The sequence below is a fragment of the Scatophagus argus genome, chromosome 16 (genome assembly GCF_020382885.2).
Source record: "Scatophagus argus isolate fScaArg1 chromosome 16, fScaArg1.pri, whole genome shotgun sequence".
In the NCBI taxonomy this organism is placed as follows: Eukaryota; Metazoa; Chordata; class Actinopteri; family Scatophagidae; genus Scatophagus; species Scatophagus argus.
This window is the reverse complement of record NC_058508.1, coordinates 7,102,684-7,118,362: the sequence shown is the minus strand read 5'-3', so window position 1 is coordinate 7,118,362 and position 15,679 is coordinate 7,102,684. Positions and strand designations below refer to the sequence as shown.

At 42.8% G+C, this 15,679-nt stretch overlaps 1 protein-coding gene across 5 annotated transcripts; it reads right to left on the bottom strand.

Annotated features, from left to right (window-relative positions):
• Nucleotides 1-1,550: 1,550 nt before the first annotated feature.
• Nucleotides 1,551-11,045, bottom strand: cdc42ep1b (CDC42 effector protein (Rho GTPase binding) 1b). Of its 5 annotated transcripts, XM_046415341.1 has the most exons (5): nt 10,460-11,044; nt 6,624-6,765; nt 6,048-6,489; nt 4,615-5,162; nt 1,551-2,595 (listed from the first exon to the last, which is right to left on the bottom strand). In XM_046415341.1, the coding sequence occupies exons 4-5, from the start codon at nt 5,063-5,065 to the stop codon at nt 1,949-1,951; spliced, it is 1,098 nt and encodes a 365-aa protein (XP_046271297.1). In that variant the 5' UTR covers nt 5,066-5,162; nt 6,048-6,489; nt 6,624-6,765; nt 10,460-11,044; the 3' UTR covers nt 1,551-1,948. The 5 variants fall into 5 exon arrangements, with proteins under 5 accessions (XP_046271297.1, XP_046271299.1, XP_046271296.1 ...); XM_046415343.1 differs by having other exon boundaries at nt 6,071-6,765; nt 10,460-11,045; XM_046415340.1 differs by having other exon boundaries at nt 6,048-6,765.
• Between the last annotated feature and the right edge of the window lie 4,634 nt (nt 11,046-15,679).

Genomic DNA, 15,679 nt, shown 5'->3' with positions numbered 1-15,679 from the left:
TATAAAACTCAAAGTCCATTCAAATTTCAATGCCCTATAGTATATTTAGTCAACTATTATGCATAGAATTAGAGCAGGTCAGACATCTTTGCCACTTACAGTGCATTTGAAAAGTATTCACACTGCTTCGCTTCTTGCACATTTTGTTATGTTACAGTCTCATTCCAAAATAGATTAAATCAAATTTCTCACTCAAAATTCTACACAAAATACCTCATAATGTCAAAGTGAAACAAGTTTGCTTGAATTTTTTGCAAATGTATTAAAAACGAAAAACAAAAAATGTAACATGTACATAAGTATGCACACCCTTTGCCATGACACTCAAAATTGAGCTCAGGTGCATCCGGTTTCCATTGATCATCCTTCAGAAGTTTCTACAACTTGAGTTGAGTCCACCTGTGGTAAATTCAGCTGATTGGGCATTATTTGGAAAGGCACACACCTGTCTATATAAGCCCTCAGAGTTGACAGTGCATGTCAGAGCACAAACCAAGCCATGAAGTCAAAGCAATTGTCTGTAGACCTCTGAGACAGTGTTGTGTCGAGGCACAGATCTGGGGAAGGGTACAGAAAGATTTCTGCCACATTAAAGGTCCCAAAGAGGACAGTGGCCTCCATAATCCATAAGTGGAAAAAGTCTGGAACCACCAGGGCCCTCCTGGAGCTGGCTGCCCAACTAAACTGAGTGACAGAGTCAACTCTGACAGAGTTTCAGCATTGCTCTGTGGAGAACAGCCATTTCTGCAGCACTCCACCAATCAGGCCTGTATGGTAGAGTGGCCAGACAGAAGCCACTCCTCAGTAAAATGCATATGAAAGCCCATCTGGAGTTTGCCAAAAGGCAGCTGAAGGACTCTCAGACCACGAGAAACAAAATTCTCTGGTCTGATGAAACAAAGATTGAACTCTTTGGCATGAATGACAAGCATCGTGTTTGGAGGAAACCAGACACTGCTCATCACCTGGCCAATACCATTCCTACTGTGTAGCATGGTGGTGGCAGCATCATGCTGTGGGGATGTTTTGCGACAGCGGGAACTGTGAGACCAGTAAGGGTTGAGGGAAAGATGACTGCAGCAATGTACAGAGACATCCTTGCTGACAACCTGCTCCAGAGTGCACTGGACCTCAGACTGGGGTGAAGGTTTATCTTCCAACAGGACAATGACCCTAAGCATACAGCCAACATCACAAAGGAGTGGCTTCGAGACAACTCTGTGAATGTCCTTGAGTGGCCCAGCCAGAGGCCAGACTTCTCTGGAGATATCTGGAAATGGCTTTACACTGACACTCCCCATCCAACCTGATGGAGCTTGAGAGGTTCTGCATTGAAGAGTGGGAGAAACTGCCCAAAAATAAGTGTACCAAGCTTATAGGATCATACACAAAAAGAGTCGAGGCTGTAATTGCTGCCAAAGGAGCTTCAACAAAGTATTGATCACAGGGTGTCAATACTTGTGTACATGTTATATTTTTTGTTTTTTTTATTGTTAATAAATTTGCAAAAAAATGAAAGCAAACTTGTTTCACTTTGTCAGTATCTGGTGTTTTATGCAGAACTTTAAGGGAAAAAAATGAATTTAATCCATTTTAGAAACTGTAACATAACAAAATATGCAAAAAGCGAAGTGGTGTCAATATTTTCCGGATGCACTGCATTTCTCTCCACGTCACGGCAGCAATGTACTGCAGAGGGGATCAGGTCCAGGGTCAAGATCGGCATCAAACATCCAAACTGCAGAAACCGAACAAAGACCAGGATCTGATGGTTGCCCACATGTCCATACATGTGATAAATGGAAGAATGTTTTATGGAGGAACAACAGAATATGTCAATGTTCAGCCTCTCTGACTTGAACTGAACCAAGAACTCAGTTTGCTGGACAGTTTTTATGATTTTATTAGACAAGTGCAGTTTCTGTTCTCTTTCATAGAGTTTCAACATCTAGACTTTAATCTCTTCTTCCTCCTCAGAGAAGGCATACGGTGTTTTACGGCTGTGTGAACGGGCAGGGGAGGTGGTGCAGTTGCTCATCCTCGTTCCCTTTGTGAGTGATTCTCCGCCATAATGACGAGACAGCACGTCAGCTGCCCTCTGGAACCTCTCTGCCTCCATTGCAGGCTCGGCTCTCTGAGGAGACCCAGCGCACACGTCTGGTGTCCTCAGAGACCTCCTCTCCTCCTCTTGCTCTGTCCAGGTAGAGCTACAGGAGTGCCCCCTGTTGTTCATGTTCCTGCTGAATGACCCACTACCCATGGAAAAGTTGGGTGACGTCAAGCCGGGGCTCTGCACAGGCGTCTGTGTCAGAGAGCTGTCATCCTCTTCTTCCTCTTTCTCGCCCTCTCCTTTCTCTTCCTCGCCTGGAGCCTGACTGTGATCTGACATCTGAAGGCCGCTGGGGTTGTCAATCAAGCTCAGTACCTCAGTCATAAGGGAAGGGCCAAGGTCTACAGTGAACGAAGTGAGGGAGTCTGAGCGTGTCAGTGTGATGCCGCCACTGTCTGATGGAGACCCTTTCTGGATGTCTTCATTTTGAAATTGTCTGTCAAGACGAGAGAGACGAGGGAGAGTGACAAATCCAGACTGCAGACCTGCAAACAGACAGAAGCAGAACACATGCAAAAGTCGCAAGGATGAAAAAAGAACATACACTTGAACTTTTTAAGACAGCATTATATCATAAATGAATAACCTCAATGTAAGTGTGTAACAAGAAATGTTTAAAGGGCAGCAGTTGGATTTTGTAGTGGAGTCATTGAAGAATTTAAATGTAAAGTTATGTTTTTACAACAGTTTTAATTTAAAATGACTTTGCAAAGTGTAAATTTCTGCCAACACTTGTAAGCAAAACCAGAACAGAAGTCTAGCAATTTAACTCTTCCACCACAAGATGGCAGCTTGTAACAACTCAGAGAGGCACTGCTGAAATTTCCCTATCAGGACAGACTGAATTTTCTGCCTACTGGACGGACAGACAGACAGGAGGAGCTGATGAAGAAGTATGATGCCACAGAGAGGGGGTGGAAATGGACAACAAGACCGACAGTTATACAAATATGAAGTGACCTGAAACTAGAAATTGACATGGGAGGTTTATACCTCTTCAGACTTTTCCACCTCTACAAGAACCTTTGAAGAGGCTGAAGCTGAGCCATAAAAAAACTACTTTGCCTTTACAGTACAGAATGGAGTGAGCGATGATCAGTTGATAAAGGTTTGTTAATTTGTGAAGAATAAAATAAAATTACATTAAAATGACTTGCTTTTCTTTGTACAGAGGTTTATCACATTTGTTATGAAACAGTGCTCCTCAAATTTCAGGTTTAGCCCTCAGACTTTTCAAACTAAAAATTGTTGCGTTTCTTTGCAATAACAAAACCTGGATTTTACATTTTTGTATAAGAACTTTGTTTTTTTAAATATAATTAATATGTAATTAGTACCTACTGTAGGCCTTGTTTTGCAATACTGGCATTATGTTTTCATTAAAGAACAACCGAAGGAATATGAAAAGATGGATGGAAATACTGACTTGGAGAACATACTGAAACCCACTGATGACAAAAGGCTCCCATCATCCTTCAGCTCACTGGCTCTTTATGCCGGTGCCACATCACTTTGTTCAAATTCCTTATGAATTGGGTAAGGAATCTGGAGACAGAGTGGGGATTTCCAGTCCAGGCTACGCATGCTGCTGCCTGATAAGTTGTGATTGGTTAGCAGATATAATGAATGGTGTTTTAATGCTGCGCACATGACAGGAAATACCCACTAAGTATCTCTCTCTTTCCCCTGAACCAGCTGTGCGTGTTTGTGTTTATAGACCTCGCTGTGTACAGGTGTTGCCAAGGTGAATTCAGATGACTCAGAAGAAGCCCGCTTGTTTGCCGGTTGTCTTGGAGGAATGTGGGAATGATGTTGAAAGGCAGAGGGCAACCTCACCCTTTCTGTTTGTGTGTTCGCTGACATTTATAGTCTTGTTTGTGCCAAGTCAGCTCAGCAGCTTTTTATGCTATTTGGTCTGCTGGAGAGTGAAGAGTGAGAACTGCAACTGTAATGATATAGTATATCACCGGTTTGGGCTTCTCCCCCGTCATGGTGACTAATGCAGTGCTGCTCTGCCCCTCTGCTGCAGCCCATAACTAGGTCACTGATCATACTGTCTGGGTTGCAGGATCTTATAGGAGCTTTTTGCTTATTATTTTCTCCTCCAGTTTACCATAACCTAAAGATAACAACACCAATAAAAAATAACCCCCCCCCCCACACACACACACATATATTTTAAATCCTCCTAATTAAATTAGCATTAGCAACTGTTGATGCTTAAATGCTTTATCTATTGCAGTCTTTGTTGAATCTTATCCAAAAAAAAAAAAAAAAAAAAAAAAGAATCTACACATAAAATGTAACTGAACACATTAGTTTGCAAAGTGAGGTCAAATCTGGGTTCTGATGCAAAATGAACTGAAACCCACTTGACCACCTTTAACCGTGCAGCCTTACTGACATATACTGTTGTGTGAGATGGGATGTGAAGACACACACAGTTGAAGTTGATTTGATTTCACATAAATACTATCCTGTGCTGAGTATTTATGTTATCTTACCATATGTGCAGAAGGAACCATCTGTTGAGCTGATGGAGCTGGGGAACAGCACCCTCTGTAGGCACCCATTGGGCGAGTCCATGTTCAGCTGGGGCAGGGAGATGGCATTCTTGATGATGGGTGAGATGTCTGGTGGAGGGGATGTCAAGTCACGGGAGCCACCTCGTGGCCGCGGCACAGAGTTCTTCCGCACGTGCCGAAAAGTACGTGTGAAGAACCCAGTCTTGGAGCTGTTTGCAGAATCTGGACTTCCTGGCTCCCTGATGCCCCCATAGTTGCTCAGGAAGGAAGTGTCACCGAACACATCCCCACCACGGCCAACATGCATGGTATGTCGGAAGTCACCCAGCGGCGGGCTGATCATGTCCACAGAGAGCTCGCTCTTGAAGCGACGTTTCCCCTGAGAGCCAGACACAAGGCCTTTGATCCCTGGCAGTTTTCCCAGACTCATGGTGGCAGAAAACCTTTGTAATTTCCCTTTAATTTGAATGAAAATGTCTGAGCTCTGGCTATGCGTCAGTTGAGTTTAAATTCCAGTTTAGGATCCACTGTAAAAGCAGAGGAAAAAAAATTAAAATGAGCAGACAGTGAGAAGAGAAAACACAAACATGTGGTTGTTCATCGTGCAGAGAATGTGTGTATAATCCATTCGCCACACGACCAGAGCCAGCTATTCATCCACTGTCTGCCCACGGTTTGCTTTTGAATCTACACTGAAACATGCCAATATGGATGCAGAGTCAAGTCCCCATCTCCATCCTGTTCTGTTTTTGGCCTCCCTGTCAGCCAGTACTGTACGTCTGCCCAATATGACCAAACGCTCAGCTCACTTGTCCCGCATAAGAACAGCTTTTGGTCATAAATTACAGCGACATAATTTGTTTCTTCTGGTTACCACACTTGGTGTGGTTGGAGAGTCTGGTGCTGGTTGGGCTTATTTGGTTAAGATCTGGTTCAATGAATGATGAGTTTAGAAAAATAAAGTCTAACCACAACTGAAAATACATTGAGAAACAATTCAGCCAAACAACTCGTCTGGTTTGTATCACAAAAAGGAAAGAAACATCCTCATGTTGACAATGTTCACTTAATTTTCTACATTTTTAGACTTGGAGAACTGTCTTGAGGACTGTCTTGAGAACTGTCTTGCATACACTCAGAAGATCACATCACCAGGAAGCCTTGTAAAATCGGTATTTAACCAAGTATTTTAATTTGCCTTTTGTCCAAACTTAGCAAAAGAAGTTTTTCAGTGTGTAGAATTTTAAAGACAAAGTGACACTGGATAGTATGTGGCACCAGCACACTTGCTGATTTGAGTCACTCTATATTCCTGTTTCCACCAGACTGAGCCACTCCTTCTTACTATTTCTTGGGTTTCAAGTTAGTCTACAAGGATTAGTGCCTGAGTTTATGTCTGAAGTGTTACTCACTTGTCTGTGGTTTTTAACCTTACTTTAGCATCTCATCCACACTGCATGCTCTGTCCTCAAGCAGTTACATTCATGGCTTCTCTTTGCTTCAGAAACATTCGATAATTTCTGTAATCCTGCTCCTTCAAACAAACAATTCCCAAAACACAGCTGAAAGAAAACAGTAGTGTCTCCACTCTGTAGCTTGCTGGCAGTGAGTCCCTGTGTCCTACAGATCCCAACTTCTGAGAGGATCTTGTCTATCTCGTCCAATGAGTTCTTCTGCAATGGACTTCATCAAACTCCAAGCAGAGAGAGAGGGGGTCCACTGCCGTGTACCATCTCTCAATAAAGAGGTTTATCCATGTGTGGCACCCAACTGTCCATGAGGCATCCTGAGACCAAGCTTGTCACTTTGCTCCTTGTTCTGGTCCCTGGTCCCTCTGTAAGCAAGACGTCAGACCTTAGAGAAGAAGAAGGAAGAAGGAGGGTGATGCTCTTTTGAAAAGGCCAATAAAGTAAGGTAATCCAGCAAATGTTTTTTTCTCTACATGATCCTGGAAGAAAAATAAGGCTCCTCCAGGATTGTCCACGCACTGGATTAGCTGTTAATCCCTTCTGTCATCCCTCCCTCCCTGACTCCCACACTTGCTCTCTGTCTTCTTCAATCTACTTAGTCTGCCGATGGCTTCTGTGTAGATGGGACTTCTGTGTTTTCATTCAGTTCACTTAAGGCCAGCTAAGATAACAGAGAGGGAGAAAAGGAGAGAGATGTGAGTCACATACAAGACCAAAGAATAAAGCAGTTCAGGCACACATAAATATGTCAGGAGACTAAAACTGTGGATTGACTGGTACTGGGAAATGCACTTTGAAAGCCTTGCACCGAGAAATTGTGCTCAGCTTTTTTTGCTTAATTTTTCACTTGATGTTTTATAGACTTTATTGTTCATCAGTAAAATAATTTACAGACTAACTGATAATATAAAGTTGCAGTTTATCTTAAAGTTGAAAATGAACAATGATTTAAAGTGGCATGACAAAAACTAAAAGTCCCAGTGTCCCCATATTCAACCACAGTGATCTGCAGAGACGCCAGATCTATCTAACGATTTATGCACAACGTTAATGCCACGAGAGAGATACATATATGTTCCTACAAACTCCCAACTCCTGGTTTGTCTGTTTTTCCTGGATACACTCTGAGCTCCTTCTTCCTGTTTGCCGAAGGAATGACTCCAGAGCAAAGGGAGTGCTGATAAGCTCCAAACACGTGACCTCTGCAAACCGACGGCAGTCGATGCTGCTGCCAGGCCAATCTGGACTCGTGCTTTAACAACTTGAGCAAGGTGATGTGCCACTCTTGCTGGGCACTGACCAGGGCTAAGACTGCCTTCACTAAATCTTTAACTAATCCCAGAGGACAAATGTTCAGAGGTGGTCATCACAGATTGTATTCACTGTCTGTGATGACAGATGGAAAGGAGGAAAGATATGATGGAAGCATGGGTGTGACAGAAGGAGTAATCAATCTATGAGTGAGTGAGCATTCACGAAGAGGAGGAGGGGAGGTAGGATAGAGTTTAGCTGTTGCCTGACCACTTCTGATCCAACAGCTCAGTAACATTTAGCTTGATGAGCGATTAGGGCCCATGGGACACGAGAAGGTCAGAGGAAGATCAACATTAGCGAGTTAGACAGACAACCACTGTTGGTGTCAAAACCAAGTTCAGCTAAAATCAAATCATATCAGAAACTGTTCAGAGCTTAGTGCTCAGTCTAACATTAGCTCCCAGACTGATGAATACAGATACAATTTCCATGGTTACACCCCCAAACAGCAGGTTTTTCTCTTTTTCTGCCTATCAAATTGGTGCCACATTTGAGTCAGTGAATTTAACAAGTTCTCTCCTCCAATTTCACTTAGACCAGTATCAACCTTTCATATGGTTTTCCACTTTCCTCATAGATTTGTGAGCCATAAAAACAGCTCAAGCCATCAGAAGCCATCATCTCTTCATGTACAATAAAGCATAATAACAGTGCAGAAATTCATTTTGAGAACTATATTTAGCGCACTGATATCAATGGAATTGCACAGTAAGATGTGATAAACATGTTATTTATCTGTAAAGTGTACCTGCAGACATCTATAAACAAGTCTGTTTTGCATGCTCTGCCTGACTGATTGCAGAGACAGAGACACATGGTGGGCTCGGAAAGCGTAATGGGAGCAACATGCAATGATGAGAGCAGACCGGACGCCATCTATTATGGCCATCAAGTGAAGGATCTGAGCACACTGATGAGAAACACATTTTTACTTCTTGTCCTCGTGTGTGTTTGTTTTTCCCAGACTTTGATTTTAGCCTCTCTCCTCAGTAAGTCTTACAGCCTTTCACTGTAACTTTGTTTTTCCCCTTGGTCAAACATGCATGCACGCACGCACACACACACACACACTGCCAAACATGCTGCTTCCACTTTCTGTTTCAGGCCGCTGCAAGCAGATTTATCGTCTTCATCAAACATCTGGTACCACAGAGCCACAAATGGCAGAAAAGAGCTTTAATGACATTTTATGGACCATTCGATCACAGTGGCTCTGGAAGAGATTCATCTGTGCACTTGTACATGGACACACACACACACAAGGCTGTGTCACCGTGGGTCAGTTCTGAGGTTGCTTCCTCCACTGGACTGGAGGGCTGTGGTCCCTTTAAAGCACAGCACCAGCAAACTGTGGTTGAGGTCAGAACATCCTGACCATTACACATGGCTCCAAAATACAACATGCACTAAGTTTACACGGATCCACTGTTGCAACGTGGCAATACACTCCATGGCCTGTCAGGTCCTTAGGGTGAGGATGTCTCTGCACTGCATATATTCTAAGGTTTTGTATGTTATCTGACTGTGCTGATTTAGGAATCTGCTGATGGCTGATTGTGATGTATAATATCTCAGTGTGATGACATGACAAGACTTCAAACAGAGGTGTGATGTAACATATGTGTCTTCTCTGAGTACTGTGACTCGTAAATGTACTTCCTGTTCACTCCCTCTCACATTTTCCTGAATGCACAACAGAACCAACACATTAACTCTCTCAGAAAGAAACATTTGAGATTAGAATTCGCTGCATGTCAGACCTCTTTTACCACAGTTCAACTTCTTCTTTTACAGCACATTAAGACTTCAAAGAAAAAAAGACAAAAACAACAGGAGGCAAAGCAACCAAAACAATCTTTACGGTCAGATTTAACCTATGTCACCATTCACTACCTTCATGAATTCTGTTTTATGTATAGGGCAATATAGCACAGGGGAAATGAGGCCAAACAACAGAGAACTGCAAACATCTCATTTCATTTCAATAGCCGTGCAGAACAAAAAGCATAAGGAAATGTTGCCTCTTCAACATAGCAACGCAAATGGGGAGGAACAGTTACAGTGGCTGTTTAAAGGAGCTCTCTGCTGCAGGGTAAACTCAATGGCTATTGCTTCACCTTTACACCTTAACTGCTCACTCTATAATGTCGTGATCTTCACCCCTTGAAAACGTAATCTTTTTCAAGTTGCCTTCACCCGCTCTTACCATGATGCCAAATCTCTGACAGGCTGCTTACCCACGGCTTGAGATTTGGCACGACTCTGGGACAGAGTTGTTCTATGGTTCCACTGGAGAAGCAGAGAGACCAATTAAGTGATTTTGATTGTTTGCACCAAACGTAGTTTCACCAGCTCAGTTAGAACCAAGCCGCAGTTCACAGTACTCTGTAGGATGTAACACAGGATGCACAGAGGATGGAGGGTAACATGGTGTAAGCACCAATGAAAAAGGACTTTAAAAGTAACTGTCTCATTGTAAACTCTGACACAAGAGTGGATCATATCAAGTTGAACATCAAACTGCAGCACTGGGAACGTTGTCCATTCATGAAGATGCACTTTGTTTTCTATATGTTATTAGGATTTTTGAGACTCACTCTCTTGACATACTTTTACTGAATAATGAAGCAGTCATTTGGCTGATGAACCTGCAGAATGGACACAGATTATATAATTTAAAGCTGACAAATGATGATAATTGACACCCAGCCAAACATACCTATAGGTTCATAACAGTGATTAACCATGATCATTTAGTGAATTACGTTATTCTGTCTGAATAAAAGAGGTGGTGCAGTGGTTAGCACTGTCACCTCACAGCAAGAGGGTTTCAGGTTCAGGTGCAGTATCTCATTTTAGCGCGATTTTGTATGAGATTTGCGCCTTTGCGCTGTGCCTCTCTCACCACTGGCTTCTTTAACGCACAAAGACGAACTCAAACGTAATTTTGTAGAAAACCACCGTTCAGTTTTCACCGTGTAGCAACTTACTTGTTGTTTCTGATTTCACATGTCCACTATTACGGCAACACATGAACTCACCTTCCAATAAAGTCAGAGCGCAGTCCCTTCGCGCAGACACCCCGTCCCTCTTTTCTCTGTCGTCGCCCTCCACATTTTGCGGTCCACACCGTATGTTTCACTATTTTGCATCAGTGCAGCGTGGAAGCGGCTCTGCACTGCTGCTGGGACTGGGAGACTGGGGAGAGATGGAGAGAAAGAGGAGGAGGAGGAGGAGGTGGGTGGACTCCACAAGCGTGAACGATAAATAATGACTGAATGAAGCCCTAACCCTGTGTGTGTGTGTGTGTGTGTGTGTATCAGATATCAGATCACGTAAGCTTTAAATGTGAGCAAAATGAAAACACATGTAAGCTCAAAGATACAAAGAAAAGAACAACAGAAGTGCCATAACATGTTTGCCTGAGGTCTTCAATGTAGCCAACATGATGAATGAAGACGTGGCTACGGGCTAAAAGAATAAACCACTGGGATTTTTCCCACACTGTCTCGTCTCAGTGTGGTTGTGCTTCTCACTAAATATCCTGATGCTTGAACTCATTCGGGTCTTTACCTTGGATCCTCTCTGTCTGCCACTGGCTTTAAAGCTTGACATGTGAACCTGCTTTAATAGGCTGTAAGGACTTGGACATTTAATCAAAAATCATAGTGAGACACACACACACACAATGACTTTTACCCAGCCCTGTTAACAAGAACACTTAAGAGTATTGATGACACCTCACTCTTGATAAAAAATACACTCAGTGGAATTCTTTCAATGCATTCATTTGTGTGTGCAACAATAGTTTGGATATGTGTGTAAAAGTGTGTACAGCAAGATTAGACATCAGCTATTTTCTGAAGGTTGAAACAATTTGATTTTCAGATACTGCTGCTCCTGCATGTTTTTGTCAAAGGTTTACAGCAGTCCATCAACTCCAACCTCTGCCCTTCACAGATTTATTAAAGAGATTGGTTGTTTGGATTAATTAATCAAATATTTGAATGTTACATCAGTTTGATATACATGTTGTGAGTGTATTCTTCTGCCTCAGTGTGTGTATTTGGTGTATGCTGTGATGTGTGCATCACTGCACACACAGCATGAAGATGCTGGTAAATAGATAGATAGATAGATAGATAGATAGATAGATATACTTTATTGATCCCAGGCTGGGAAATTGCAGTGCAGCAGCAGCAATACACACAACAAACTAAACAAAATGTTAAAAATAGCAAAATAAAAAGTGGCATATGACATAATGTTCATTGTCCATGATGGATAACAGTTTGTTCAGCATCCTCCTCTCAAACGACTCCAGCTTGAGAACAAGTACAGAGCCAGCCTTCTTGATGATTTTATCAAGTCTGTTGGTGTCGCTGGCTCTGATGCTGCTGCCCCAACACACCACAGCAAAGAAAATGGTGCTGGCAACAACAGACTGGTAGAAGATCGCCAACATCTTGCTGCACACGTTGAAGGATCTCAGCTTCCTCAGGAAATAGAGTCTGCTCATCCCCTTCTTGTACACAGCCTCGGTGTTAGAAGTCCAGTCCAGTCTATTACCGATCACCACTCCCAGGTATCTGTAGTCCTCCACCTCCTCCACCACCTCCCGCCTGATCCGTAGTGGCTGCGAAGGCGTCCTCTTCCTCCTGAAATCGATCACCATCTCTTTGGTCTTGTTGACATTCAGTCCCAGGTGATTCTGCTCGGACCACTCTACAAAGTTGTACACCAGTGTCCTGTACTCTCCCTCCTCTCCCTCTCTAATACACCTGACAACAGCTGAGTCATCAGAAAACTTCTGCAGGTGACATGACTCAGAGTTGTACTGAAAGTCAGTGGTGTATAAGGTGAAGAGGAAGGGAGAAAGCACAGTTCCCTGTGGAGCTCCTACATCACTGACCACCACATCAGACAAGACGTTGCCCAGACAGACAAACTGTGGCCTGCCTGTCAAGTAGTCAGTAATCCAGGAGATCCTTGCGTCGTCGACACCTATCACCCGCAGCTTCTCACCCACTAGCAGAGGTTGAATGGTGTTGAAAGCACTAGAGAAATCAAAGAATGTGATCCTCACAGTGCCCCCCCCCACCATCCAAATGCAAATGGGTGGTTGCAGCAGGTAGACGACAGCATCGTCAACTCCTAAATGGGGCTGGTAGGCAAATTGCAAGGGGTCAAGAAACGTCCTCACCTGCGGCCTCAGCTGGGCTAAGACCAGTCTCACCAGGACCTTCATCACATGAGATGTGAGGGCGACTGGTCTGTAGTCTGCCGGATCTGATGGCCTCGACCTCTTGGGGACTGGAACCAGACAGGACGTCTTCCACAGTGTTGGAACTTTCTCTTGACTCAGAGAAAGATGTCCTAGTACAGGAGACAGCTGGCTGGCACAGGTCTTCAGGATCCTAAAAAAATAAATAAATAAAAATTGCATCTTGAGAAAAAAATAGTCAGGAAATTCATAAATCCAAATGTCCAACCTGATGTGCTATAATGTATATTTGACAAACAAAGAAACTGATATCCCATGACATGTTGGAAAAAGTGGCAACGTGGGAGAGGCTGAATTGACTGAGGGATGAGATGGAATGGAAAAGAGAGTACAGTGGACTCAGAAGAGGAAGGAAAGGCAGCAACTTGGAACAAGGGGACAGGAAAGGTGAGTGAAGAGAAGGAGAGGAGAGGGGACATGGAGATGGGTCTGGGCCTCGAGAACAGACTTTAGAAACTGGGGATCATCTACGCTGTGAATGTGGAAATACAAGCAGCTCTTGTTGACAACTGCTGTCTCAGACGCTCTGATGAGCAGTGAATGTGGATGTCAATGTGGGGGTGAGGAAGAGAAAACCAGAAGATACAGGGAGTGATAAAAAAATGTTGAAAATGTTTTTGTCACAAATTTAGTATATTTTTATTTTAATCATAATTTCTGATTATTGCACATTTCAGTAATGGTAGGAATACGGTAAAGTAACAGGCAGATGTAACACAGGAAGAAAGAGATCCAACATGGATACAAGAGGACAAAGAGACCAAAACAAGAAGCTCACGGGCATGGGAGGAAGATAGAGAAGGAGCTTGAGAGAAAGGCGTGTTATAGTGAAACAGGATGAGAAGTCTCGAGGACAGAACAAGCATTTCTTGACAGGAAATGACTTGCTCACAAATCGGAGAGGGAGCCAAAGAGTTTAACTCTTTTCAAATGCAGAACCCATTTTGCGTTCAACAGCTCACTGCTGTCACTCTGACCAAATGGGTTCATCCAGTAAAAACACATTCAAACAAGTCAGGTATGAATTTGTGCAAAACTGATTTCAATTCCCCCAGAGATGAACTCTTCATGGTAGCTGTCCGTCAGTCAGAGTGTTTTTTTTTGTTTTGTTTGTGGAACTGGCTCAGATCCAGGTTACACTCCTGCTGTCATAAAACCCAGATGTGCATTTGGAGAACATTGTTTGAAAAGTGGGACTGTTCACTTGAAGCTGGGGGTTGTAAGATGATGTTGATATATGGAGGATTGGCTTTAAGGGGTACATGAAAGCGCTCTGTCTTTGTTTGGATTGCGCTCCTGTTTCTGTGGATTCTGAGCCGTCAGGAAGCTGTGTGTTGGCCCAAAGACAATAGAGCATTGTAATGTCACTCCTCAGTGCTTTCTAGGCTACAATAAAAAAACACACAGACACATACTGAAACACTTACAGTCACTAAACTGTGACTGTTCATTTTGTTTTTGGAAGCCTGATCTAAATTTAGGAGTACGATTTTCAGATGTTCAGGTGCAGAACATGGTATCTCACCAGCCCTGCAGTGGCTATGCCTTGTTAATTACCGTATATCCAAGGAGTTTTAAATGAATACTTCGAAATCCTTCTACTGAGGATCAAATACTTACCTTCTGTATCATCCACAGGGACATCTGAATCCAGGACTGCAACAAAATCCACTTCTTAGCTACTGTTAGGTAGATTCAGAACTACTCACTCATCTAAATATAATAGAACTATTTCGAATATGCTGTTTACAGTCCTCCCATCTTTATACAACAATCTGAAAAAAAAATGTATAAAATATGGAATGTGCTCCAAAGCATTCATATGTTGAAATATCCTCAATTCACTGCAGTACACTTTGGAGCATACTGAACAATGTATATTTCATATGGCAGGGTTTGCAGATTTGTCTGTACATCTGTCCGTCATGAAAGAAAAAAGTTGTTAATTCATGAGGGTTGATGATCTTTATTCAATTTATGCATAATAAATGAGGCCTGCCTTGTGACTGGGAATGTGAGAGACTTTGCTTTAAGAGGTCTCAAGGCAACATACACTGAGCACCATTATGCTGAAGCACAGTTCTCTGCAGTGATGTGTGAGTGGTCTTCTCATATTGTTCAGTGACATACCAGAGTCATGTTTGACTTCCTCACAGCAGACCACAGTGAACAGCTGGAGCAAGGGAAATTCTGTAGTTTGCCTGAGCCACTGGGACTCAGCAAGGGTTAATCTCTCATCCCTGCATGTCTGCCTGATGGGGAGACAGATGATGATGTCTGGGTGGGCTGGTGAGATCTGAAACCAACCATTGTACTTCCAGACATACTGTTTTATGGTTGGAGCACACATTCAGATGCTGAAAGAGCTGGAGATGGAAACAGAGAGCAAATATAATGAGGGGTTCATTAAGAAACTAAACGGCTTCTAGTAATCTTAATGAATAACTCAGATCTCCATGTTCTCATAATATAAACTCCGTTGTTAATATCTTTGTTAGATAACCCTGAAAATATTCTGTTTGTAAGATTACAAACAAACATTGATGTGCAGACCTTGAAATAGAACAGTCTGACCACTGCCTCTCCCACTCTCTTACTTCATTGTAGTCATTCCCAAGAGGAATGGCCTTCATCCCGGTGTTTGTTTTGTTCATGTCAGTTGAAATGGGAGTCCCTAAAGCCAGGGAAATGTGATCCATCAGAAGGTGACGCACACAGAAAACCCCTGGACATCATCTCCACGTCTGCCCATCTAGACAGCATACAAAAGTGCAAAAAGAAGTACGTACATATGCTGAAATGTGAGCTCAAATATACACACATAAATATTCAGACAGACGTGGACTTTGAATGCCAAAAGTATTTGTGTTTATTATGACTGCTCTATTACAATATAATACTGTGTTCCTGTTCAGAGCTAACCACTTTTAGCATGCGGTTAGCAGTAGTTGCTTTTCTTGAGCTGTTTGTGTATCTG

Bases quoted from the DNA above. Each gene is read 5' to 3' on its own strand.
- cdc42ep1b (XM_046415342.1), bottom strand. From the start codon at position 5,065: ATGAGTCTGGGAAAACTGCCAGGGATCAAAGGCCTTGTGTCTGGCTCT. The intron at 2,596-4,614 runs GTAAGATAACAT...GTCTGTTTGCAG, and splicing joins TGGTTCCTTCTGCACATATG to GTCTGCAGTCTGGATTTGTC.